The sequence below is a fragment of the Erinaceus europaeus genome, chromosome 7 (assembly GCF_950295315.1).
Source record: "Erinaceus europaeus chromosome 7, mEriEur2.1, whole genome shotgun sequence".
Classification (NCBI taxonomy): Eukaryota; Metazoa; Chordata; class Mammalia; order Eulipotyphla; family Erinaceidae; genus Erinaceus; species Erinaceus europaeus.
This window is the reverse complement of record NC_080168.1, coordinates 72884340-72910854: the sequence shown is the minus strand read 5'-3', so window position 1 is coordinate 72910854 and position 26515 is coordinate 72884340. Positions and strand designations below refer to the sequence as shown.

General features: G+C 41.2%; 1 protein-coding gene across 4 annotated transcripts in view; it reads left to right on the top strand.

The window, feature by feature from the left end:
- The window catches only part of VWA8 (von Willebrand factor A domain containing 8), a 408658-nt gene that overhangs the window by 276446 nt on the left and 105697 nt on the right, over nt 1–26515 (top strand). For 3 of the 4 annotated variants that reach the window (XM_060194755.1, XM_060194752.1, XM_060194753.1), the window contains exons 33-37: nt 1201–1310; nt 3771–3925; nt 6183–6375; nt 13947–14028; nt 21630–21834. In XM_060194755.1, the coding sequence (XP_060050738.1) occupies nt 1201–1310; nt 3771–3925; nt 6183–6375; nt 13947–14028; nt 21630–21834 (745 nt within the window). Of the gene's footprint in view, nt 1–1200; nt 1311–3770; nt 3926–6182; nt 6376–13946; nt 14029–21629; nt 21835–24528; nt 24819–26515 lie in introns of those variants that run through there. The other variant, XM_060194756.1, reaches the window with a different exon arrangement.

Genomic DNA, 26515 nt, shown 5'->3' with positions numbered 1-26515 from the left:
AATGTGTTTACTTTGCCTCCCAAAGCTGGGCTGCCCACATCCTGATGAAAGGACGTTATATACGTGTGGCAGAAATCAAGTCCATAGTGGATCTGGAGCCCTGCTTCCAGAGCTGCAGTAGCCACAGCTCAGTGCATTGAACTCTCTTTGCCTCTCTGTGAACAAGCAAGAGGAGCCTGCTCAGCAGGTTCTAGCTACTTATACAACCCCACTTTAGAAAACTTAAAAATAGGCAGTTCAAGGGAATTGCAATGGTGAGGGCTTCTGAGCCTCAGCTGGTCACAAGTACCCTGCGCTGGCTGCTCACTCATATTTACTGGAGGTTCCACGAGAATAGAATGCACCTCATCAGTCTCTTCCTTTCTCTCTTTTTGAAACAATCCTTCTTGTTTTAGGAATTGTTGGATTTTTGTTTGTTTGTTTGTTTTTGCCACCAAGGTTATTGCTGAGGCTTGGTGCTACAAATCTACTGCTCCTGGCGGCCATTTTTTTTTATTTCTTATTCTTTTTTTTTTCTTTCTCCTTTATTGGGGGATAAATGTCTTACATTCGACAATAAATACAATAGTTGGTACATGCATAACATTTCTCAGTTTTCCATATAATAATACAACTAGGTCCTCTGTCATCCTTTTCCATGACCTGTATTCTCCCCTTCACCGACCCATCCCAGTCTTTTACTTTGGTACAATACACCATTTTCCCCCTTTCTATTATACTTGATAGTGCAGAGAGAGATTAATTGGGGAGGGGAGATAGAGATAGAAAGAGAGACACCTACAGACTGCTTCACTGCTTGTGAAGTGCTCCTCTCTCTGCAGATGGGTAGGTGGGGCCCAAACCCGGGTCCTTGCACATAGTGGGTGATCTGTGCACCTAACTGGATGTGCCACTACCCAGCCCCCAGAAGGTTATAAGTTTGTTTTTTTATTAATTTCTTTATTGGGGAATTAAGTTTTACATTCAACAGTAAATAAATAGTTTGTACATGCATAACATTTCTCAGTTTTCCATATAACAATACAACCCCCACTAGGTCCTCTGTCATCCTTCTTGGACCTGTATTCTCACCCACCCCACCCCCCACCCCAGAGTCTTTTACTTTGGTGCAATACACCATTTCCAGTTTATGTTCTAATTGTATTTTCTCTTCTGATCTTGTTTTTCAACTTCTGCCTGACACATTTTGTCTTTTTGCAGGAAATACCTCTTAACTAAGACTCTGCGTGTGGACTCTGAGGACAGCACAACCTGCCAGCTTTATGTGCTGAGAGAGGAGCCCCCTAGCACAGGCTTCGGCGTCAAACAAGGTAAACCCTGTGTTCTTTGTGATTATTCACTCTATGGGTGGGCTCTTAAATACACAGTAGAATCATTTGGCAACAGTGAATCCACATGTCAGATTTATACCAAGAAATAAATCTTAGTGACCTAACTAGACATAAGAGATTTCTACCGTCTTTTTAAGTTTAGTCTTAGTTGTTGTTTTTTTCTCTGATGAAGCAGAATTATGTACACTTAGATTCTCAGTATACTTTAGAAATAGTACCTTTCCTAGCAGACCATCATGATGTCTACTTAGTTTAGCCTGATTTGGGGATTAAATGGAACAAAGTTGGGGGGAACCCTAAAAACTAAAGAATAGCACTATCATTGGGATGGGTTAATTTCACATATACTCCACCAAGTTTATTTTTTAAAGTTACTTTTTAAACATTTTCCTTTATTTATTTCTTGGGTAGATGTGGGGAAAGGGCCCACTGTCTGGAAAGTCCAAGCCATTATTTCCATGAGAGTCTGAGCGGTTGACCCTGAATTCAGCCCCTTTCCTGGGGGAGAAGTTAGGCAGGTCCCTCCTGACCTCATGAACTTTTATAATGGATGGGCTTCCTCAGACGGGGCACCATTCTGTACATGCTAATCCATCTTTTTAAAACAAAGGCCATGAATTATTGTGTATGGCCAACTTGAAACCTACTGCAAATATCCTGGTCTTACTCAGCTGCTCCCTTCCCCCCTGCCCAGAGGTGCCTGTAATTTACGCTCAGAGAAAAATGCCTGTCCTTGCACTGTGAGCTCATGACTAAGCCTTATATGGCAACTTTCCAATTGTGATCAAGTACTTTGTAGGTCAATATGTAACTATACATTGTGTATGGGTTAATGATTACCTCAACTTTCTCTCTGGAATATGGGTATATCTACTTGCTTGTATCCCTCAATAAATGAGTCGTCCCTCAGAGACTTCTCCCGGAGCTGATTAGCTGTGTGTGTCTCTCCTCGCACTACACCCTCATCACCAGAGCCACCCTGTGACCCCCAAGGGCACTCTGATCCCTGCCGCCAGTGGCCAGGGAGGTGGGTGACTCGGAGCGACCCACAAATAGAGACAGCCAGAAATCCAGAGGGAAGGGGGTGATAGAGAGGGAGAGAGAGGGGCCGGGTGGTGCAGCACCTAGTTGAGCGCACATGTTAAAATGTGCAAGGACCCAGGTTCAAGCCCTCGGTCCAACCTGTAGGGTGAAAGCCTTGCAAGTGGTGAAGCAGTGATGAAGTTGTCTTTCTGTCCATCTTTCCTTCTCTATCACCCTTTCCATATTGATTTCTGGCTGTCTCTAGCCAATAAATAAATAAATATATTAAAATATATTTTATAAAAAGAAAATGTAAAGAGAAAGAGAGAGATAGAAAGATACCTGCAACATTGCTTCAAAGCTCACAAAACTTTCTCCTTGCAGGGCTTGAACCTGGTCCCTAGAGAATTGTAACATGTGCACTCAACCACATGCACCACCAACCTAGTCCCCCAAGTACATTTTTTTTAAAGATTTTATTTATTTATTCATGGGAAGATAGGAGGAGAAAGAACCAGACATCCCTCTGGCACATGTGCTGCTGGGGATCAAACTCAGGACCTCATGCTTGAGAGTCCAAAGCCTTATCATTGCACCACCTCCTGGACCATTGCAAGGTACATTTTAAAAAATGTATTTATTAACACAACAGAGAGAAGGAGAGAAAGAACCAAAGCATGGGTAGCCAGAAATTGAACTCAGGGCCTCGTGCTTGAGGATTCAGCACTTTATCCACTGTGCTATCTCTCAGGCAGCTAAGTTGAATACTTGTGACATTATAATAAAAATTATTATATTTATTTATTATTACATACATATAATATATATTATAATAAAAATTATTGCTAATAAAATTTAAGTTTGGGGCCAGGTGGTGGTGCACCCAGTAGAGTGCACATGTTACCATGCATAAGGACCTAGGTTCAGCTCCTGGTCCCCACCTGTACTGCAGTGGAGCAGTACATCAGGTCTCTCTCTCTCTCTCCTTCCTCTCAGTTTCCCTCTATCTCTGTCAAATAAAAGAAAGAAAAATAAAAGAGGTACATTAATGGCTGCTGGGAATGGTGGTGGATTTGTCATATAGGCATCTAGCCCCACTGATTACATGGTGGGAAGAAGAAAATAAACTTGAGCTTCAAGTTTATCTCCTTCTTTCTACAACTTGAAGGTATTGGGTGAAGATACATTGAAGTGAAGGTACAAGTTCTGCTTCCTACAACTTGAAGGTATTGGGTGAAGATACATTGATTACAAAAGCTGAATTTTCTCAGGCAGCCATCCACAAATGTAAATGAAAGTGATTCCTTTAAGTTGTGCTTTTCTGTTTGAGTTGATGAAAAGGAAATGGTATAATCATTCAATCCCAAAACATTTTCAGGGCTTATGAAGCCTAATGCTTCTCTTGACACTTTTCAGAAGCAGAATTCAGCACACCTCATAGAGTTTCAAGTGATCAACTATCATCTGAAAATCTAAGTTCAGCTGTTGGACAAAAGATTGCCTCTCCAAACCGAATGCTCTCAGATGAGAATAGTTATGCTACAATCATTGTTGGTTTCCCAGATCTTATGGTAAGGAATATATATATATATTTGGCCTATAATCTATAAACTTATCTGATGGGTGGTAGTTAAAAAATGAATTTCTGGTAAACATTTTAGGTCAGGTTTGAATTTTAAATCAGTCATTGAAAAATGTACCATTGACATAGTTCAATTGTTTTTTTTGTTTTTCAAAGATTTTTTTAAAATTTGTTTATGAAAAAGACACACACACATACACGCACACAAAGACAACACACACCATGGCTACGGAATATGGCAGTGTAGTGCTTGAACCTCATGCCTCAGGCATGCAAGTTCTGTGCTTTAATCTTGAATTATCTTCCTGGCTCAATTTAATTTTTTTTCCCCCACCAAGATTTTTGCACGTGAATAACTCCACTGTTTCCAGTGGACTCTTTATTTTTGTTTTGAGATGGTGGGTGGCAGAGGAGGGATACCACTGCTCTGCAGCAGCACTATTGAAGTTTCTTCCCCTTTTATCTGCTGCTTCCATTGTAGTGACTGGGAGTTTAAACCCAGTTCCTTGCACAGGTAATGTGTATGCTATCTTGTAGCCCCTTCGTTATTTTTAAAAAATTATATTTTGAGTTTGAGAGGTATTTCCCCCTGTAGAACACATGACATGATACCCTGGTTCAATTCCTTGCATCAGTTGAAGGCACCATGTAAGCCCCATGTATGGTGGAATGGCACTGAGGTATCTCCCCTCTTTTTTGGTACTTCTGTCTGTCTCTAAATAGAAGAAAATAAAATATTGGAACCAAGAGGCCACTCAAAGGCTTTGTGCATATGCAAAACCCTATCTTAATTCCCCTGTGACAGATACATACCCCCACCCATTTAAAGTGTAATACAGTTTTATAAATGTCATGGAAAACCAATATCCGTCCTGGGTGACAGTTCCTGTTTCACAGCTAAAGGCTTCACCTGCTCACACTGATCTTATCATGTTGTCTTCATAGAACATGTAATCTTGTAGAAGGAGCAATCTAAGACTAATAAAAGAATAATGATAGCAACAATAAATAATAAACATGCCTTCTAGAATTTTTAATGTAAAATTCATTGGAATAACATACTATTATAGGTGCATTTTTTTCAATACTCAGGGACATCAGTTTACTTTCTATCAAGTTTTTCTTTGTCCTCTTCTGCTTTTATAGCATGTGGGTTATCCTCTAATGGTAGTGGTCTCAATTTAGTGGCTCTTCCTTAGAAGGTTATTTCATTTAAATTTAAATTTGCCATCTATGACCACACCACCCTGAATGTGCCCAATCTTGTCAATCACTCTTGCCATTTAGTAACTTATATTTAGCATGACTTCTGAGTAAGCAATTCATTTTATAATTTTCTTTGTAGCTTTTATGTGTAAGAATTGTTTTTTGAAAAATAAAAATAGCTGTGTCTTATAGAGTAACACCACTGGTTGGTTCTGTTCTCTCTTGTCTAAACTTTTAAGAGAGTCAACATTTCAAAGACTCAGCCTATGGTCTGTGCATTAAAAAGTTTGAGACAGTCAATCAATTTTCCCCCATCTCATATTAATTAAATAGAGATTTATATTGTGTAGAGTTGTACCCATCTTATTCTATGGTTTTTGTCAGTATTTCCTTCTTATACATAAAAATTTAAAAAGTAATAATAATAATAAATAAAGATACAAGTTGTGCTTGATGGCATATCAGCACACAGGCCTACAGAACTAGTAACCTTTTAAATTAGAAGCTCTATCTATCTATGAGTAGGACATGCATTAAATGTGAGTGGATATTTGTTGTTGTTGTTGTTTTAATTTTAATTTATTATTTATTGCATAGAGAGCGGTTGAAAGGGAAGGGAGAGATAGAGGGGAGAGAGAGAGAGAGATGGAGAGAGAGAGAGAGAGAGAGAGAGAGACCTGCAGCACTGCTTTACCACTCATGAAACTTCCCTTCTACAGGTAAGGCCTAGTGGCTGCACTAAGTATTTATTATCTTTAAACTAAATTGAACAATCCCTCTTGTTTTAGTTATAATAAATTGATTTGAGATTTTAAAAAATGTTGTCTATTTCAGACTTATTCAAAAATCATGATTATTGCTGAAGCAACTGTCTCCTACACCATTTATTTTCTCTTTAAGTCAAAAGAGTAATTTGATGCTCTTAATACCTATGAAATGCAGTGTCACACCCTGGCATCTGCACAATAGACCTCCTTTGTAAAAGTTGCAGTCAAGGAGTTTATACTGTTTCAGTACTTTATTCTATTTTTCTTTTTCAGTCACCTAATGAGGTGTATTCTTGGAAAAGGCCATCATCATTGCAGAAACCCAGGGGCACTGACATAGCTTTCTATGGCGGGAAGAAGAGAGGAACTCCAAAACACAGCAACTGTGTCACTCTCCTGGAGACTAATCAGGTCGTCAGAATATTGCCTCCAGGAGACGTCCCACTGAGGGACATCTATGCAAAAGGTGAGAAAGAATCTCCATTCCTAGCCTCCAAGGTGGCTTGTGTTGGTAGGAGCTTTTAATTTATCACGAATGCTGTTACTTTTTTTTTTCATTTCATGACTGATAGGACAGAGAGAAATTGAAAGGAGGGGAGTTAGAGGGGGGAAAGATACATGCAGCACTGTTTCACCACTCATGAAGTTTCTCCCCTTGCAGGTATAGTGGGGTGGGGTGTTTGAACATGGGTCCTCAACTAGGTATGCCACCACCCAGGCCCCTATTTCATTCTATTTATATAAATAAGGATGATTCTAACAGCCTTTGAGAAGATCTGCATATAACCAGCAAGTTTCCACATGTGTGCACACAGTGTATGATTATAATCTTTGCTGTTAGAAGCAATTGCCATAAGTATCTATATATTCACCTTCATTTCAATTATGCTTTCAAAGAAATATCTCAGAATTATTGCAATGCAGTTACATATAATTTAGCAATAGTTTGCCACATTATAGAATCTAAATACACAATAGATATACAGTAACCTAAACTGGCTAGGTTTGTGTTATTAGGCTCTATGACATTGGCACCACAGCAAGAATAGTTAGAAATTTATTTCTCAGAATGCATTCCTTGGGTTTTTGTTTTTTTTGTTTGTTTTGTTTTTTAAGTAATGCACAGCCACCACTATTAGAGAAGATGGAGCTTAATTTTTATTTTATTTCAAGCTTTTGTGACTAAAGGCTAGGGTGGACAGATTCACAAATGAGGGCTCTCGAAGTCAGCTTATTATTTGGTCCTGTATGACATATGCCAGGACCTATGTTTATTACTTTTATTTTGTCAGTCTAGTCTATATGATTGACACAGCATTTATAAAAAGATTTATGCATTAATTTACTCATCATTGAGAAAGGCAGGTAAAGTGAGATCCAGAACATCATTCTGACACATGCGATGCCAGAGATTGAACTTAGGACCTCATGTTTGAAAGTCCAGTGCTTTATCCAGTGTAGCACCTCCTAGGCTGCTGCTTCTCTCTGTCTCTCTCTCTCTCCCCCTCAAATATATATAATTTTTACTTTTATTTATTTATGTATTGGATAGAGACAGAAATTGGAGGGGATAGGGAGATAACGACAGAGAGATACAGAGAGACATCTGTAGCCCTGCTTCACCACTCATGAAGCTTTCCCTCTGTGGCTGGGAACCAGGGGCTCAAACCTGGGTCCTTGCACACTGTAATGTGAGTGCTTAACCAGGTGTGCCACCACCTGGTCCCTCTGGGCTGCTGTTCTATACATCTTAGCTACATAATTTAAGTTATAGGACAATAGAAACAGAAAGGGGAAATAACTTGCCCAGGGTCTTAAGGTGTGAGCAGAACCAGATTGTTCCATAGTACTTCACTCCCAAGTCTAGAGCTGTTCTTACTCATATACATTGACTTCTGTTGCAATGCAATCTCCAGAAAAATTCAGTCATTGTGCCACTGTTATTTAAGCAACAAAAAAAAATTTATCCTGTGTTCTCAGTTATTATATAATGATATATATGGACTTCATAAATAAGATGCTTTTATTATAATTATTACCAAATTTGGAAAGCCTTAGTTATACAGTATTTAGAATTAGTTTACTCCCAATTGAAATCCATAGGAAATCTCTGTTTTATTAAAAGTCATTTTATGGTAGATGAGGCAGGGGAAACCTACAGCAGCAAAACATGATTATTAACCCATAAAAAGAAAAAATGTGCAGCAAAATACAAAACAAACAAAAACCGAACTCAGTAATATTTTAAGATGCTGCCCATACAAATGGGCCATTTGTACAGTCATATGCTTTTTATGTCAGTGGAACCCAAATTAACATAAAAATGCATTGGGAGGTGCGCTAGTGAAGGGTCAGGGAGGGTGGATTTATGAAAAGTTGGCCCGGCTCTCAGCTTACTCAGTGGGGGTGGAGAGGGTGGGAGAATGGGGGGCAGCAGGAAGTGATTTAGTGGCCCAGAGACAACCCTGCCTCAGTACCTGCATCTTGGGGAAGAAGCTGAATACTACAGGAGGAGCTTCCCTGGGAGCAGTGAGTGAGGGCCTAGAGAACACTCCAGCCTCTTTGACTCTTTAACCTTTGTGCAGATAGTGCTCTAACAAAAATCCAAACTTAGTGCCAGCACTATGAATCTACCACTTCCAGTAGCCATTTTTTCCTTTTCTTTCCCCTCCCCTTTCCCTTTCCTCTCCTGTTCCCTGCAACTCCCCCCCCCCCTTTAATTCATTGGACAGGAATAAAAAGGTAGAGAGGAATAGAGAGGAAGAGAGAAAAACACCTGCAGACCTGCTTCAATGCTCCTCAAGTCTCCCCTCTGCAGTTGGGGAGCGGGAGCTCACGCTTGGTCCTGGCACATAATAATGTGTACACTCAACTGGGTGCACCCCCGCCTGGCCCCAGAAGTAAGACTTTTAATACAATTTCATCATTCCTCTGAAAATGTCCTTAGATGCTTTGTCTAATCTTTATACCTTCTCCAGATGTTGGCAACTGCACATAAGCTCTCTCCACCATTCATGATACTATGCAGTAAATACCACCACATGGCTTTGCTTTAATCACTCATGAACTAATCCCTAAATGTAGCGTATCCCTATCCTTGAAATCCACCTGGTTTCTCAATGTAATGGAAATCTGCTGAGCCTCCATTCTCTCAATTGCATCGGAACATCTAAAATAGCTATCAAGGATTTGGTTACATGTAGAGGGAATTCTAGCCCCAGTCTGCCACTTCCTTAATTCAGTAAAGACCCTGAGCTGATTTATTTTCAAACTCATAACCATCAGTTCTAATTCCAGTTATTTTTCAATGTCACTTCTGCCACTACCCCTACCCTTAGTGTTTCTTTGAAGTGCCTTCGTAGTCACAGATTGCTTTTTTCCCCACATGTGAAAATAGGTTTTGACACCAGGAATAGAATTTCTACTTTCTCCTTCTCAAAATAGGTACTGCCATTATTATGTTTTTTACCCTCTTTCTGCCATGGAATAAATTTGTGTGCTGAAAGCAAAGAAAAAGGCAGAAGAAGAGGTGACTTAAATTAAGTTGAGGGCTGGTAAAATAGCTCACCTGGACAGCGCTCTTCCTTGCTATGTGCCTGGCCCAGGTTCAAGCCTACCCTCCACTGCATTGTAGGAAGCTTTGGTGATATGGTCTCTTTCATGCTCTCTCTACTTCTCTGCCTCTGTCTCTAATTATTTATTTGTTGGATAGAGACAGTCAGAAATCGAGAGGGAAGGGAGGGATAGAAAGGGTGAGAGACAGAGAGACACCTGCAGCACTGCTTCACCACTTGTGAAGCTTTCCCCCTGCAGGTGGGGACGGGGGCTGGAACCTGGGTCCTGGTGCATTGTAACATGTGTGCTCAACCAGGTGCGCCACCACCCGGCCCCTAAAATACCTTTAATAAGATAAAAGTAAGTTGGTTTTTCTGTGCTTGCACAGCAGTCCAAATGCATTTGGCAGCCCCTCACCATAATGGCACTCCAGTCTTAGGAAGAATGTGCCAGTTATTGGCAAGCCAGAATGTAAGTTGGGTAACTAGGTGATTTTTGTCATCCTAACTGCTCCAGTAACTTAACCAATGTTGGCAAACTGCCTGGGCTTATAAATAATGTAGCCAATGTCAAACAGGCTCTAGCAACAGGAACTATTAGAAAAGATCTGTGGTTGAAGTTTTCTCCAAGATCAACCTCCCATCCCCAGTAGCACTTCCACTGCAGTGTGTGACTTGTGGCAGGTATGTCTCTTGTGTACCAATGGCCATTGAGGGACAGCCAGGTGATCAGATTGCCAGTGTATCTGTCCTTTCATACTCCTTGCTGTCCCTGGATAGCCTCCCCTTACTCTTCATCCCTGGGATCACACCATGTTCAGCTCTGGAGCTCATACCTGGTATTAGATCTGTGATTCTCTAGAGTTCTTTTTCCCAAAGGCCCACAGTGGTGGAAGAAAGGAGAAGGGTCTGGGGGAAAAGGAGAGGAGAGGGAGAGGGAGAGGGAGAGGGAGAGGGAGAGGGAGAGGGAGAGGGAGAGGGAGAGGGAGAGGGAGAGGGAGAGGGAGAAGGAGAGGAGAGAAGAGGGAGAAGGAGGAGGAGGAGGGGAGGGGAGGGGAAGGGAGGGGAGGGGAAGGGAAGAGAAGGGAAGGAAAGGGGAAGGGAAGGGAAGGGAAGGGAAGGGGAAAGGGAAAGGGAGGAAAAGGGGAGGGGAGTAGAAAGGGGGAAAGAGAAGGGAAGGAAACTCCTTTTTTAAAATTATCAGCAGGGTTATTGCTGGGGCTTGGTGCCTATATGACAAATCTACTGTTCCAAGTGGCCATTTTGTCTCCCTTCCCCTCATTTAATTATTAGATAGAACAGAGAGAAATTGAGGGAGGGGGAAGATAGAGAGGGAGATAAACAGATAGGCATTTGTAGACCTCCTTCACTGCTCATGAAGCATCCTCCCCTGCAGGTGAGGAGAAGGGGTTCCAACCTAGGCCTTCATGGTAATATGTACGCTTAATCTGGAGTGCCAATACCTGGCCCCAGAAACTCTTGTTAATGTTGTGGCTTTTCTATGACAGTAATCACACATATTTCCTTTCTCTGCCTGCCCCCACCTGCCCCCGCCGACACACACACACTGCTTTCTATTGTGTCTGCTGCAAAATGGGCTGTCATACTTATTGGATATATCAGTGTTTTTTTTTGTTGTTGTTGTTGTTGTTTGTTTGTTTGTTTTAGTATTTCAGATAACCTATTCAAAAAATACTCCTGAAAATATGAAATGCAAAACTTAAGAATCTTGTCCTTTTTTTTTTTTTTTTTTTTGCGTCCTGGGGCTCTGTGCCAGCACTAGAATCCACTGCTACTGGAGACCATTCTTTTTTTTTCCCCATTTTTATTGGATAGGACAAGGAGAAATTGAGGTAGGAGGGAGAGATAGAGAAGGAGAGAGAAAGTTAGACACCTGCAGACCTGCTTCACCACTTATTAAGTGACCCCCCTGTAAGTGGGGAGCTGGAGGCCCAAACTGGGATCCTTGTGCTTTGTATTATTTGTGCTTAACCTGGTATACCACTGCCTGACCCCCCCAGAATCTTTTCTTTTGTAAACTATATCCTGCCAATTCAGTGCAGACATACTGAATATTTTATTCCAATTAAAAGTTGATAGAAAAGATAATGATACATACATACATATACATATGGAATTTTTTATTACTTTGTTGTTGCCAGAAGTTAACCTCTCTGGGCATTTTCAGATAGAAAGAGGAAAAGACAGGGAGAGAGAGAGAGAGAGAGAGAGAGAGAGAGAGGGAACGAGAACATGGCACCAGAGCTTCCTCCAACTTGGATCTCGATCCTGGCAAAGCAGTGTCCTCTTTTGGTGAGCAGTTTTGCTACTCCAACAGAAGAAAATCTTTAAAATCAAATATTCTGTATAGGAGTGTGTTTTTTTAATGAATCTTTACAAAATTATTTATTGGTAGGGCGGAGGGTAGGTAGCATAATGGTTATGCAAACAGATTCTCATGCCTGAGGCTCCAAAGTCGCAGGTTCAATCCCCCACCCCGCCATAAGCCAGAGCTGAACAGTGCTCTGGTTAAAAATTTAAAAAAAAATTATTTATTGGAGAGAGAGAAATTAAGGGGAAAGGAGAGAGATAATGACACCGGCAGCACTGCTTCACTGCTTGTGAAGCTTCTCCCCTGCAGGTGAGGACTGTGGGGCTTAAACCTGGGTCCCTTGTACATTGTAACATGTGTGCTTAACTAAATGTTACAGGGCCTGGCTCCTATTTTATTTATTTGTTATGCTTGAGAGTCCAGTGCTCTGCCCACTGCACCAATTTCCACACCACTTTATTATTTTTTTACAAATTCATGATTCTGTAAAATGGGGCTTGATAAGAACAATTGCTGTCCTAGAGCCAGCTTAAGTAGGAGCCATGGGAACCAGTGGATGAGGCAGAGATTTCAGGAGCAGAAAAGCCTGGACTTGGAGACTGTCTCCCTCCCTGCCTAGCTGAGTCAAAGCATGGGATTCCTCCTCTCAGCTTCAGTTTCCCCAGGTCTCAAAAGGAATCATAACTCTTCCATATTATCAATATGCTAAAAGTACTGGGTCAGCACTGGTGACAGTGCAGATTCATGTCTTCCAGTCTGCATAGTTTTTAACACACAGCAGGCATTACAGTAACAGTATATCCCTAGGAAACAAAGACCCAGCAGAGTTCCTGACATTGTGGCTTCACAGTGGTAATGAGGGTGATTGATGGTTTTAAGCACCTGTGGAAGCCAGCAGACACCTGGATTTTGGAAGCAGCCATAGAATTTGAGTTGGGGAATCAGGCCAGGCTCTTGACTCTCTCCTTCATCCACCATTTCAACTGCTCCCTCCCTCTCTCTCTCTCTCTCTCTTTCTTTCTTTTCCTTCCTTTTTTAAATTTATTTTGCCACTATTGTTTTTTTATCAGTAGGGTCCTGCACCTGCACACCCAGTTAAGCTCACGTATCACCATATACAAGGGTCTGGGTTCAAGTCCCCACTCCATCTACAAGGAGGAGGCTTCACAAGCAGTGAAGCAGCTCTGTAGATGTCTGTTTCTCTCTCCCTTTCTACCTCCCCTTCCCTCTTAATTTCTCTCTGTCCTGTCAAAATATAATAGAGAGAAAGAAAAAAAAAAAGGGAAAAATGGCCTCCAGGAGCCGTAGTAGATTTATAGTGTTAGCACTGAGCCCCAGTGGTAACCTTGGTGGCAAAAAAAAAGAAGAAGAAGTAGAGTTCTTTTTTTTATCAAAAAGATGGAGATGTAAGTAGTAAGGGTCATATCAGGAGAGATACCACAGCACTGGTTCACCATTCATGAAATTTGCCCATGCAAGTCCTCTGATAAGGCATGGGGGGCTTGAACTAGGGTCCTAGCATATGGTAAATATGCCAAGTGAACTCTACTAAATGAACTGGCTCCTGGCCCCTGTTCCATATTCTCCATGACACAGAGTCTTCACCCCATTTCTCCCTCCTCACTTCACTTTATCTGTCTCTCAGGGCCTTGGTAACAGTAGCTACAGTGCACTGAGTAATTACTTAGTTCCTGTATGTTTCCTAAATTAACCTAATTATCAAAATAACATTTATGATGCTATTGGTGGTTTTGTTATCACAAATATCGATCAGCATAAAACACAGCTCTAAACTTGTCAGAGACAGGATTTCACTTGAGGTTCATCTGGTCACTGAGTAGATGCTGACTCCATCATATTATGATATCAGTGATGTGATTGCCAAAGAAAGGAAACTATTCAGATGATGGAACCTTTCCAAATGAACTAAAATTGCTAAAACACTGACCCAGCTAAGGAAGTTAGCAAAGATAACAAAGAGAACTTATATCATTTTTTTTCTCTCAGTAAAGTCTTGTGGCATAATAATGGACCTCAGGGTTTTTGCCCAGGCTACTAATTACTTCCTTCCACATTGAGAAGTCATGCTTTCTTTTTCCTATTTTGATACTATACAGAAATTTAATGCCACTAATCCTGTCTTCTTTGCAGATGTTACACCACCACAGACAGCTGGGTATATAGAAGTCACTGATCTTCAATCAAAAAAACTTCGATATATCCCTATTCCTAGGTAATCCACTTTTCCCTTTGCTTTCAGCTTGTATGGCACATTCTTTATTTTTTTTGTAATCACTTTATTGAGAAGTTAATGGTTTACAGTACAGTTGTTGACACACAGGTACAATTTCTCATCTCCTCTTGAGAGATGTCTGCAAAACACTCTCACCCCCAGTTGAGGTCCTTTTCCACTCTCATGCCCCAGGGCCCCAAAGCCCTCCCTCTTCCTCCCTCCTCTCCTTCCCCAGAGTCTTTCTGATCAAATATGTGCTTTTTGTCTCCTTGAAAAACAAGTTGCTATTTTTGCTTTCAATGTGACCTGGAGGATGAATGGAGGGCTTCATACATGCCCAGCATTAGGGAGCAGCCTTCTCAAGCCCCACTTTTTTATTCTGCCTACAAGGGGAATGGACAGAGGGATGCCAGAACACTGCTGCAGCATCTGTGGAGTATGCCCATATGCTGAGGGGAATGCACTGTCAGCTGAGCTGGATCCCATCCCCAACCAAGCTCCATCTTTTCCCTCCAGTTAATTTATATCTTGCTCTTAACCACAATGCTTCCCTGCCATATTTATTTGTATTATGAGAAGATGTGGCAGAAGTGTTAGTCTAATAGCTGACCAGCCTTTACCTACTCTTTTTTTTGTCAGTTTTTTTTATTCGTGATTTAATAATGATTGATAAGATTGTGAGATGAGAGGGGTATAATTCAATTCAGTTCCCACCGCTAGAGTTCCATATTCCCTCACCTCCATTAGAATTTTCCTTTTTCTTTATCCCTCTGGGAGTATGGACCAAAGATATTTATGGGGAGCAGAAAATAGAAGGTCTGGCTTTCGCATTTGCTTCTCTGCTGGATATGGACAGGCCGATCCATGCCCCCAGCCCATTTTTCTCTCTCCCTAGTGGGGCAGGACTTCTGGGGAGATGGGGTTCCAGGACACATTGGTGAGGTCGTCTGCCCAGGGAAGTCAGGTTGGCAGCATGGTAGCATCTGCAACTTGGTGACTGAAAAGCATTAAGATATAAAGCAAAGCAAATTGTTTAGTAATCGGGAACCTATAGGTAGATGAAATTTGGGGCAACCATGTTGGAAGAAGCTAGGAAGTCTATTTTAAGGGGCCTATTACTTTACTGATTTTTTTCCTGAGCCCGACAGCTAACATGCAGGTGGGCTAAGAATATTTTTTGATCTGTCCTGATGATACATTTTTCTGTCAGAAATTCTATCTTTTTGTAGTGTGTAAATGTTTGAGCTTATTAATTTTCCATGTAACTTAATTTTCTGAGCTAAGTATATTCAGAATATCAAAGTAACTTAAATAGCACTTCTTTGATATCATTGTTATCATTGTTGTTGTTATTATTTTTCCAACAGGATATGACTGGGGCTCAGTAATATGCACCACCCCACCTCACCCTCCACCAGTATGCCCCTTTCCTGCAGTACAGGACGCAGGCCTCTCCTGTCCCTTACAGCTATTTCCCTTTTTGGCCCTTAGAAAACCCAGATCTGAAGACATTAGCCAAGAGTTTATTTATTTTTTTATTATTTTACTTTATTTATTTATACAGTGGAAACACTGAAAAGACCCTAGGAAAAGAGGGGTACAATTCCCACCACCAGAGCTCCCTACCCCCCCTCCCCCAACAGCTTTCCTATTCTTTAACCCCTTGGGAGTATGGACCCAGGGTCATTATGGGGTGCAGAAGGTCTGGCTTCTGGAATTGCTTCCCCGCTAAATATGGGCATTGACAGGTCAATCCATACTCCCAGCCTGTCTCTTTCTTTCCCTAGTGGGGCAGGGCTCTGAAGAAGCGGAGCTCCAGGACACATTGGTAGGGTCATCTGTCCAGGGAAGTCCAGTTGGCATCACAGTAGCATCCGGAACCTAGTGGCTGAAAAAGAGTTAACATATAAAGCCATACAAATTGTTGATTAATCATGAACATAAAGGGTTTAATATTGCAGATGAAGATTTGGGGTCTCTGTTTTGGAAATAGCTAGTAGGTCTATTTTAGTTATATCCCAAAGGGCCCATGAATTTATTAGTTTTTACTTGAGCCTGACGTCTGATATGCAGGTGGACCCAAGTTATTGTCTGGGGAGATGATGCCATGGCTGGAAAAATGACCAGAAAGCTGGATCAGGGAAGAGAGTAGCTCCCAAATATGGGGAAGGTGTATAAGTATTGTTGACTGTAAACCCCATCGATTTGATCTGGGGCCCATATTCAGCATAAGAGCCTATGTAACCTCTACATCCCTGTAAGTCCGAACTTGCGTTCTGTGGTCATCAGTAGGAACATTCCAAGTTGTACCAATTTCAGGACCCATCTTCTTCAGGTGGTAGATAGAGTATGTTATCCAACCCCCCTTCAGAGCATGGAACATTTTCTACCATTGTTGATCCACATTGAAGGCAACATCCTATGGGGACCCCCAAAGGGGTCCATTATGTTGTTCCTGATGGAGATGACCAGTGATAGTTGGGAGAGGGATCTATTCAAGGTCTAGGCTCATTGTGTTTGTATGGGAATCCCAGAACTCCCTGACTAGGGCCCCAGCTGATTGAGTGGCCTGATAGTGTCTAAAGAGTCATCACTAGGGGGCAGGTGGTGGTGCACTTGGTTATGCGCACACATGACAGTGTGCAAGGACCTGGGTTCAAGCCCCTGGTCCCCAACTACAGGGGGAAAGCTTCACAAGTGGTGAAGCAGTGCTGCAGGTGTCTCTCTATCTCTTCCCCCCTCATCCCTCCTCTCTCAATTTCTCTCTGTCTCTATTCAATAAGAAATAAATAAAATATTTTTAAAAACAAAAGAAATTTAAAAAAAGAAGCACCTGAGGGCTGGGGAGACAGCATAATGGTTATGCAAAGAGACTCTCATGCCTGAGGCTCTGAGTTCTCAGGTTCTATTCCTAGTACCACCATAAGCCACAGCTGAGCAGTGATCTGGTCTTTTTCTCTGTGTCTTTCTCTTTGTATCTCTCCCTATTTATTAAGATAAATAAAATATCTGAAAGAGAGTGTTGTTAAAATTCGGAGGCTCCAGCTGGCCGGGCTAGCTTCACGGGCGGGTAACAGAGACGACCAGAGACATACGGCTGGGCAGGGAAGCTGTATTTCTTTATTCAGGAACAACGATTCATAAACTAAACCAAACTAATCACCAAACAGAACTCTGCTGCCTCTTTCCCCCGCGGTGGCACCAAGAACTCTCGAACTCTGGAACTCTGGAACTCTCTCGGGGTTCCTTGGGGCAGGGACAAGCGGGCCCGTGAAACTAGCAGGACTGAACCAATTTTCTTAGCAGGGGGAGAGCTAGAACAACCCAATGTAAAGCATACAACAAGAGAGATAGAGAATAAGCATCTGGTAACTATGATTCATTTAGAGCTGCACTATCCCATAGTAACACAATACTAGCCATACACACACACACACACACACACACACACACACACACACACACACACACACACACACACACACACGGAATTTTACATTTCTTAGTAGCCACATTAAAAATGCTTTTAAGAAGCAAGTGAAATTGATGATAGTTCTACTTTTACATAACCCAATGTATTTATTTTTATCTTGCTGATGTGGATTGAATATATGACAGTTATTTTTATAAAGTTTCATTTTTTTATTGCAACCAGTGTTATTACTGGGGCTTGATGCCTGCTCAGTGAACCCACTGTGCTGGAGCCCAGGTGCTTGTGCACAGTAATGAGTGTGTTCTTCAGTGTGTACTACCACTTAGCCCCCAATATGACAATTTTAGTGAGATATTTTACACTTCTTGTCCCAGTTTTTTGTAAGCTCATATGTATCTTACACTTACAAATCATCTCAATTTGAACTGGCCACATTTCATGTACTTGAGAGTCTGCTCATTTTCAGAATGTACAGGCTTTCCCCTGAGATTAACTGCTGCCATTTTTGGCATACATGTAATCCAAAGAAAAGCCCATCTGGATTTCTTTTTTTTTTTTTTTCTCTAGTTGCTTAAATTTAGCATTCTGCTAGATTCCAAGTAGTCTTCATTTGATGGCTAACGTCAAATCATTAAAAAAATAAAGTCATGGTAAAATAAGATGTAACTGCAGAGCCAAAATGAATACATCACGTTTGCCATAAGTTAAATGTGAATATTTGGCCCCAAATTTGTGTATTATTTGCATTTATAAAATGGTATTCCCCAGCATTCACTGGTTGCAATAGGAATCACTCATCCTGAATTTTTATATTCCTTGAAGACCTTGTTACTGTGTTCCAGTGGAGCATGAAGAAATGATGTTTTTAAATGCAGAGCTCTGTAGTAGAGACATAATCTGCATCCAGTAGCTGAGTAGATATAACACAGTCATGATGAACGCTTGAGTTTCATTCAGATCAGTTTCATTATTCTTTACTTCTCCATCTGTACCTACTATTATTTTCCTAAGACATTTTAATTCTTTATTTGATAGGCAAGAGAAGTTGTGAGGGAAGGGGAAGGTGGGATGGGGGGGTGACACCTGCAGCACTGCTTCATGTCTTGTGAAGCTTCCCCCCGCTGCAGGTGGGGATGGGAGCTTGACCCTGGGTCTTTGCACTAGGAAACTTACGTATTCAGCCAGATGTACCACTTTCTGGCAACCCCTAAGAGAGATATTTTTGAGCGAGCACCTTGACCTAAAGCCTGTCTTAAAGAAAATGTCAACTTCTTTGAACTCACCTTATGTTATAAAGTAAATCTGAAGCACTCAGGTCCACTCTTCTATTATTGTCCACTTTGATAAACATTTTCTCAAACTTCTGTGTCCACAGTAATTCACTTTATAATTTTCTGTTAAGTATCTCCTAAGGTGGACTGCATAAATGGCTCCAGTAGTCTTGATGTATTCTTCAGTGTATCAGAAGAATTTTTTTTTTTTAATGCTATCCCTGCACACTGAGAAACAAGGAGTTTGAGGCAACATACAGAAAGAGTAGGGGGTTGGAGGCAGGGATTTTTAAATTTTACTTTATTTATTATTTGATAGGACAGAGAGACATTGGGGCAGGGGGAGGTAGAGAGACCCCTGCAGCCCTGCTTCACTGTTAGAGACGCCTACAGCTCTGCTTCACCCCTCTGCAGATGTATCATAAGAATTTACCTAAACTACTAGCTTTGTGGTTCTCCCAATCAGTGTCTGTACTATCTCATCAAATGATCCCTGTTGAGCACTTTTTTTCCATGTAGAAACTATCAGCTGTATAGAACCAACACTGGCAGTTAGCTTTTATAATTTGTGTGATATATACATGTGTTTGTACAGAGAGCTGTCCAGATAAAGAAAGAATTCAGTTGACACTTCAGGCGGGTACAAGTTGCATTCCTGAAAATGACTATTCATACTGAAAGCATGTGGGTGTGAAATGTAACATGTGCGCTCAACCCAGGTGAGCCACCACCCAGCCCCTGTGTGTGTGATGTGTTAATACAAGGAATGCACAAAAAATCCTTGTCACAGAACCTTAGCACTTTCAAAATTAGGAAAAGCAAAGTAGCAAACACAAACACACTTAGAACACTAACAAATGCGAGTGTCAGCACTGACCATGAGTCCCTAAGGTATAAATGAATTGCGTATTGGAGTTAGGTGACGTCTTGAGTTGTTTTAGAATTGATTCTTTTCTTTTTTAACAGTGCATGCTAGTATTATCCTGACTCCACAAATACAGAACAATGTAAGCAACCAGTAGATAATTATGCATTTCCCTGTCATAGATGAATCTCTCAGTATCTTATCTCTTAATATGCTTCTAACCTTTAATAGATAATTATGTTTTTTCCCTCATAGATGAATCTGTTGGCATCTTATCTCGTAATATACTTGCTACCTTTTATGCAGTGCTGGGGATCAAACCCAGGGCTCATATATCTGAAGTATGTACTCTTATTGTAGAGCCAACTACCTTCCCAACCCAATTTTTTTAACTAGAACATTTTTTAAGTTTTTAAATTTGTTTTCTTTATTTATTGAATAGAGACAGCCAAAAGTTGAGAGGGAAGGGGGTAATTGGAAGGGAGAGAGACCTGGAACACTGCTTTACAACTCACAAAGCTTTCATCCTGCAGGTGGGGACAGGTGGCTTGAACCCGGTTCCTTGTGCATTATAACATGTGCGCTCAACCAGGTGCGACACCACGCAGCCCCCAACCCAATTTTATCTTACTTTTGATGAGTGAGCAGGAGATTCCAGAGTACTGCTTCACCACTCATGGAATTTCACTTATCTCTGTTGCTCTTTCATGGTCTCTTGTGGTATCAGAGATTGAACCCAGAGGTTTTAGTTATTTATTTTATTTTATTTAGGGGTTAATGGTTTACAATATAGTCTTTAGCACATAGGCACAACCTCTCACCTCCCCTGGATTAGTATCTAGGAGAAACATCAGGACCCCAATGTCCCTTCATCCTGTCCCTTTCCTTCCTTCCCTAGAGTCCTTTGCTTTGGTGCAATATGCCACTCCCAGTCCAAGTTTCACCTTTGGTTTTCCCTTACTGACCTTTGTTCTTAAGTTCCACCTATGAGTGAGATCGTTCAGTACTGATCTTTCTCTCTCAGGCTTGTCTTACTCAACATGGTACCTTCAAGTTCCAACTAAGATATTGCAAAGGAGATGACCTCATCATTTTTAACAGCTGCATAGCACTCCATGGAGTGTGTATATATTTCCTTAGTTATTCATCTTTTTTTGGACATCTGGGTTGCTTTTCCAAGTTTGGGCTATTACAAATTGTGCTTCTGTGAATACTGGTGTGTTTAGGTCTCTTCAGATAGGAGTTTTTGTTTCCCCTGAGTAAATCTCTAGGAGAAGGATTGTTGGGTCATAAGGCATATCCATTTCAATCTCTAGACTTTTTCCATAGAGGCTGAAGCAACTTGTGTTTCTGTCTTTTCTAAAGAATGGCATTCTCACAAATATAAAGTGGTTTCTCATTATTATTTGCATTTGTATTTCTCTGATTATCAATGACTTTGAGCATTTTGTCATATGTCTGTTGGCCCTTCAGATCTCTTCTATGGAGAATATTCTGCCCATATCTTCTACCTATTTTTCAATGAGATTGACTTTTTTATTGTTGAATTTGGAGAGTTATTTGTGTATTTCATGAACTCAGAGCTTTATGCTGAGGCCATCCCTGGCCTCTTAATAGGCTTGTTATTAGAAATTCTTCATACTTAGGCCAGGGAGTGGATCACCTGGTAGAGTGCACCCATTATCATGCACAAGGACCCAGGTTCAAGTCTCTGGCCCCCACCTTCCAGGGGGTGGGAGCAAACTTCACGTGAAGTAAAGCAGTGCTACAAGTATCTCTGGATCACTCCTTTCTTCTTCATTGCTGTTTTCTCTCTGACACCATACCAAAAAAAGAAGGGGGGCATTGGGTGGGGGAAGAGAGTCACCAGAAATGATGGAGTCATTGTCCGAGCACCAAGCCTCTACAATAACCCTGGTGGCAAAATAATAATGATAATTTCTTCATAGCAACTTTATGAACCAAAATCAGATTCCACTAACACCACTGCCCAGATTGCCAGGTAAGCTGAACCCCATGTTTTCTTTTGCAGTTCAGAGTCCCTCTCACCCTATACCACATGGCTGTCCAGCATCTCCGACACAGATGCACTGCTGACTGAGTGGGGCACAGGAGGTGTGGTCACTGTGGACATGGGAGGCCGAGTCAGGCTCTGGGAAACCGGACTGGAACACCTGCAGCGCTCTCTCATGGAGTGGAAGACCATGATCGGACAGGAAGGCGTCCGAGATATGCAGGTACTGCTTGGGCTGACCTTCTTTCATATGCGTGCACTTTCAGGTATACAAGTAAAGCCAGATGTCTTTTTTTTTTTTTCCTATCAGGGTTATTCCTGGGGTGCAGTGCTGACACTACAAGTCTACTGCTCCTGGTGGCCATTTTCCCCCTGTTTTATTCACTAGGACAGAAAGAGAAATTGAGAGAAGAGGTGAAGATAGGGGAAAGAAATATAGATACTTGAAGACATGCTTCACCGCTCATGAAGTGTCCCAGCTGCAGGTAGAGGGCTGGGGTAGATAGCATAATGGTTATGCGAAGAGATTGTGATGCCAGAAGCTCCAAAGTCTCAGGTTCAGTCCTCTGCACCACCATAAGCCAGAGCTGAGCAGTGCTCTGGTAATAGAAAGAAAGAAACAGAGAGAGAGAGAGAGAGAGAGAAAGGAAGGAAGAATGAAAGAGAGAAGAAGGAAGGAAGGAAGGAAGTATAAGGGGCGGCTTGAACCTAAGTCCTTGTGCATAGTTCTATGTGTACTTAACTGGGTGCGCCACTGCCCAGCCCCCAACCAGATGTCTTAACTGTGGAAATGCTATGCCGGGGGGCTTCAGTATGGTTGTTTAATAGCTAAGATAATGCTTGGACTCAAAAGAGGAAAAAAAAAAAAGAAAGAAAGAAACCTGCCTTCATATAGAAAGAGTAAAAGCATGCCCTCCTTTTCTTTCGGTGCTTAGACAGACAGACAAACATCCAGACATCTGAAGACCTCAGCATTCAACAGTTTTCAGCACCACTTTTGCACCCGCTCTCACTTCTACAGATATACTGCAGCACATTATCTTAGGGTTAAAAGCTCTAGATGTTAGAGGCACATGCTTACACATCCAAGAGAGACGTGTTTCTAGCAGCCTCCTTCTTTGTAGGCTATGGGAATGTTAGCAGTCAGGACGAGTGGAATCTCCTCTACGCTGCTCAGAAATATGAGCCCTAAAAGAGCTGGTTGCCAAAATGAGGAGGGATCTGCCCTCCAGAGAGAACTCACAGCCATCTTTTTTTTTTTTTTTAAAAAGTATTTTATTTATTTGGCTAGAGACAAATCGAAATGCAGAGGGAAGGGGAGCTAGAGAGGGAGAGAGAAAGAGAGAGAGATACCCACAGCCCTGCTTCCCCACTTGTGAAGCTTTCCCCCTGCAGGTGGGAGCCAGGGGTTTGAACCTGGATGCTTGCTCATTGTAACATGTGCACTCAGCCAGCTGCACCACCACCTGGCCCACAGTCACCTCATTTTTAAAAATATGATTTACTTGTTTATTTTAATGAGAGAAATATAGAGAGAAAGATACAGACAGAGGCCAGAGAACTGCTCAGCTGTGGGGTGGGGTGGGGGATTAAACTTGGGACCTCAGAGCCTCCTCAGGTTTGAAAGTTTTTTGCATGACCTTTATGCTGTCCCTAGCCCTCACAGTCACCTCTTAATCTAATCACCCTTTGAAACCAGTGTGAATAGTGAGGAAGGCTGAGTACATATAAACGCTAATGCATGTTTAAAAGGCTTTATTTATAATTTCGTTACATTTAAGAAGAAACCTTCAGAGGGCTGGGCAGTAGTGCAGCAGGTTAAGTGCACATGGTGTGAAGTGACTGGTATAAGGATCCCGGTTCAAGCCCCCGTCTCCCTACCTGCAGGGGGTCACTTCACAAGTGGTGAAGCAGGTCTATAGGTGTCTGTCTTTCTCTCTCCCTCTCTGTCTTCGCCTCCTCTCTCGATTTCTCTCTGTCCTATCCAACAACAACAGCAATAACAATAATAACAACAAGGGCAACAAAATGGGGGGGAAATGGCCTCTAGGAGCAATGAACTCATATTGCAAGCACCGAGCCCCAGCGATAACCCTGGAGGCAAAAAAAAAAGGGGGGGAAGGAAAAGGAGGAGGAGGAGGAGAAGAAGAAGGAGAAAAGAAGAAGAAGAAGAAAGAAGAAACCTTTTCTGTGTCCATTTCATTTTTACCCAGCAAAAGGAAAGGTAGGTTTCTACCAGCTGTGTTGCTCAGCAAAAAGCCAGTGAACAAGATAAGAAATTTCCACAGACTGTTTCATCTGACACTTGATGAATAATTACTATTTTGTGTGTTTATTTTTTCCTTTTAAAAAGTATTCAATAGGACAGAGAGAAATTGAGTGGGGAGGAGGAAGTGAAGACACCTGAAGCACTGCTTCACTGTTCGAGAAGCATGTCCCCTGCAGATGGGGACCAGAGTATTGAACCCAGGTCATTTAGCATAGTAACATGTCATGTGGTTATTTTCTGTGATTTTCCTAAAAGAAGAACTGTATATATTTGTGAGTGATTAGTGATTAGTCTCTGTTAGATCCTCAAAAGATGATAAAGACATTTTGAAAATTACAAAAAGGTGTAAGCAAGCTACTTCAGATCCTTACGAAAGGCTATGAATTATTAATTTAGTTAAGCTACAGCAAATGCATCGCCTTAAAATAAACATGCTAGTAAATACAGTGGATCTGCTATAGAAGTGGACTGAATGTTTGGTTCTCCATAATAAGTTAGGAAATTGATTATGGTTTTGTTTCTTTTTATTTAGACACTCATTGCTTACTGCTTTGAATTAAGCTCCTCTTTTTACTATGGTCATTGATGCCTAGTAGTAAACCCTGTTATATTTAAGCATATTATATTTCAACTCCTCATTTGTTGTAGGGTCAGAGTCCTGTTTCTCCTGTGGTCAACATGTGTGGCCGACATCAATCTATCACAACTATGCAAAACTTCCACTTGAGAGCTTGATAAGTGTTGTTGACTGCTGTAAAAATTTAAGTCCTATATGTGTTTGGATCAGGTACTCCTTCTCTTCTCCCTAACTTTCCAGATACTACTGTGCATCTCTGTATGCCCAGCCTTTCTCAGTGTGGGGCAGAGTAGCAAGTTTATCAATCTTTTCATACTTGGCATTCACATGTATACTAACGATGGTCCTTGAAACTATTTGGTAGCAAATAAAAGTCTCTTAAACTCTCAGAAATTAGTTATTTGTTTCTAAATAATGGATAAGTATTTATTAAGGGAGTAAAGATGCATTGGTTAGAAATCAGCCTGATTACAGCATCTAATATCTCAAGAATAATCAAAATGTTCAGTCTAGTATGCACTACAGTCTCTGAAATATGTATCTTTGCTTTTTTTCTCCCACTTCAAATAAAACTATAAAAGATATGAGTTTCTTGATATGAAATTAATGTTATCCATAACTGAAATATAGTATCATTTGCAAAATTAGAATAGGTGTTCTGTAGTCACATTTCCTTCCATGTCTATTTTGTGATCATTGATACTAAAAATTATGTGTGTGTTTATGTTTGTACTTAAACTGAGAAACAAATTATCCAAATAGTCTACCTTTGCTTTAGCTCTTTGTCCGGTCTCTCCACTCCCTCTGCTTACTTAGTAAATTACGAGTCAGCATTTTGAATTGCCATTATTTATACCAACACTTATTCACAAGTGTTCTGAACAATCAGATCTCAATCTGAACCACTCCTGGGACAATGATAGTTTCCCTCCAGTCTACTTGATCCCTCAAGTGGTTCTTCATTTATTGACAGAGGTCTGCTCCTGATTTCTGAAGCTTGAAAAATGCCATTCACAGAAGGGAGAAGCTGAAATAGGTTCTAGGTTCATGATACCATGTGCTGCTGTCCAGCAACTCCAGTTAGAGTGGCCTGATCTCCCTCTAGTGGCCAAATGGATGTAGTGTGCATTAACAGAAATCAAAAGGCCTGCTTTGCATTCTAGTAGTAGAGACAACCTGGACTTGGGGGGGGGGGAGGGGATTGGGGCGGGTTATACTTGCTATCTTGAGTGGTTCCTGCTGGTCATGACATAATCCTGTAAATCATCTCAATGAAGGCTGGAGTAGCAGCCTGCAACACCACCCTTCACTATTCACCCCCATCTTTCCCAGTTCCTTTGAAAGATGCCCAAAGCTGTGCTTTATTTAAACCATGTCAGTTCCATGCTTGATCACTATCTTTCACATCTTTGCTACTTTTCAACCTTCTAGGGCTTTGGGTTTTGAAGCCATATGCTTTGAATTTCAGTTCAATGAACTCATTTTTGGTCGTTCTCCTTAAAGATCATAGTTTGCAAGGAGTAATAAACTCTGTATACAAAATCTATTCATTAACATTACATGCTTTGATGAGAATATGCATATTTATTGCACTGAAAAACTATATAGCAAACTCAACAGTCTCATTAACTGCAGTTCTAAGGTCCCATGAATAAGAATACACATTATTTTTTTTTTAGATTTCATATTTTTAGATCATGGATTAATTGGAAGTCAAAATACTTTTTTATTTTTTTATTATCTTTATTTATTGGATAGAGACAGTCAAAATCGAGAGGGTAGGGGGAGATAAAGAGGGAGAGAGAAAGAGAAAAACCTGCAGCCTTACTCCACCACTTGCAAAGCTTTCCCCCTGCAGGTGGGGACCAGGGGCTCGAACTTGGGTTGAGCGCATTGTAATATGTGCACTCAACCAGGTGCGCCACCACCTGGCCCCGTCAAAATACTTCTAACTACACCTAGCAGTGTTCTCACTAAAGCAATATCTTTAATATATATTTTCATTGGGGGATTAATGGTTTATGTTAAATACATTTTTTGATACATGTATAAATTTCT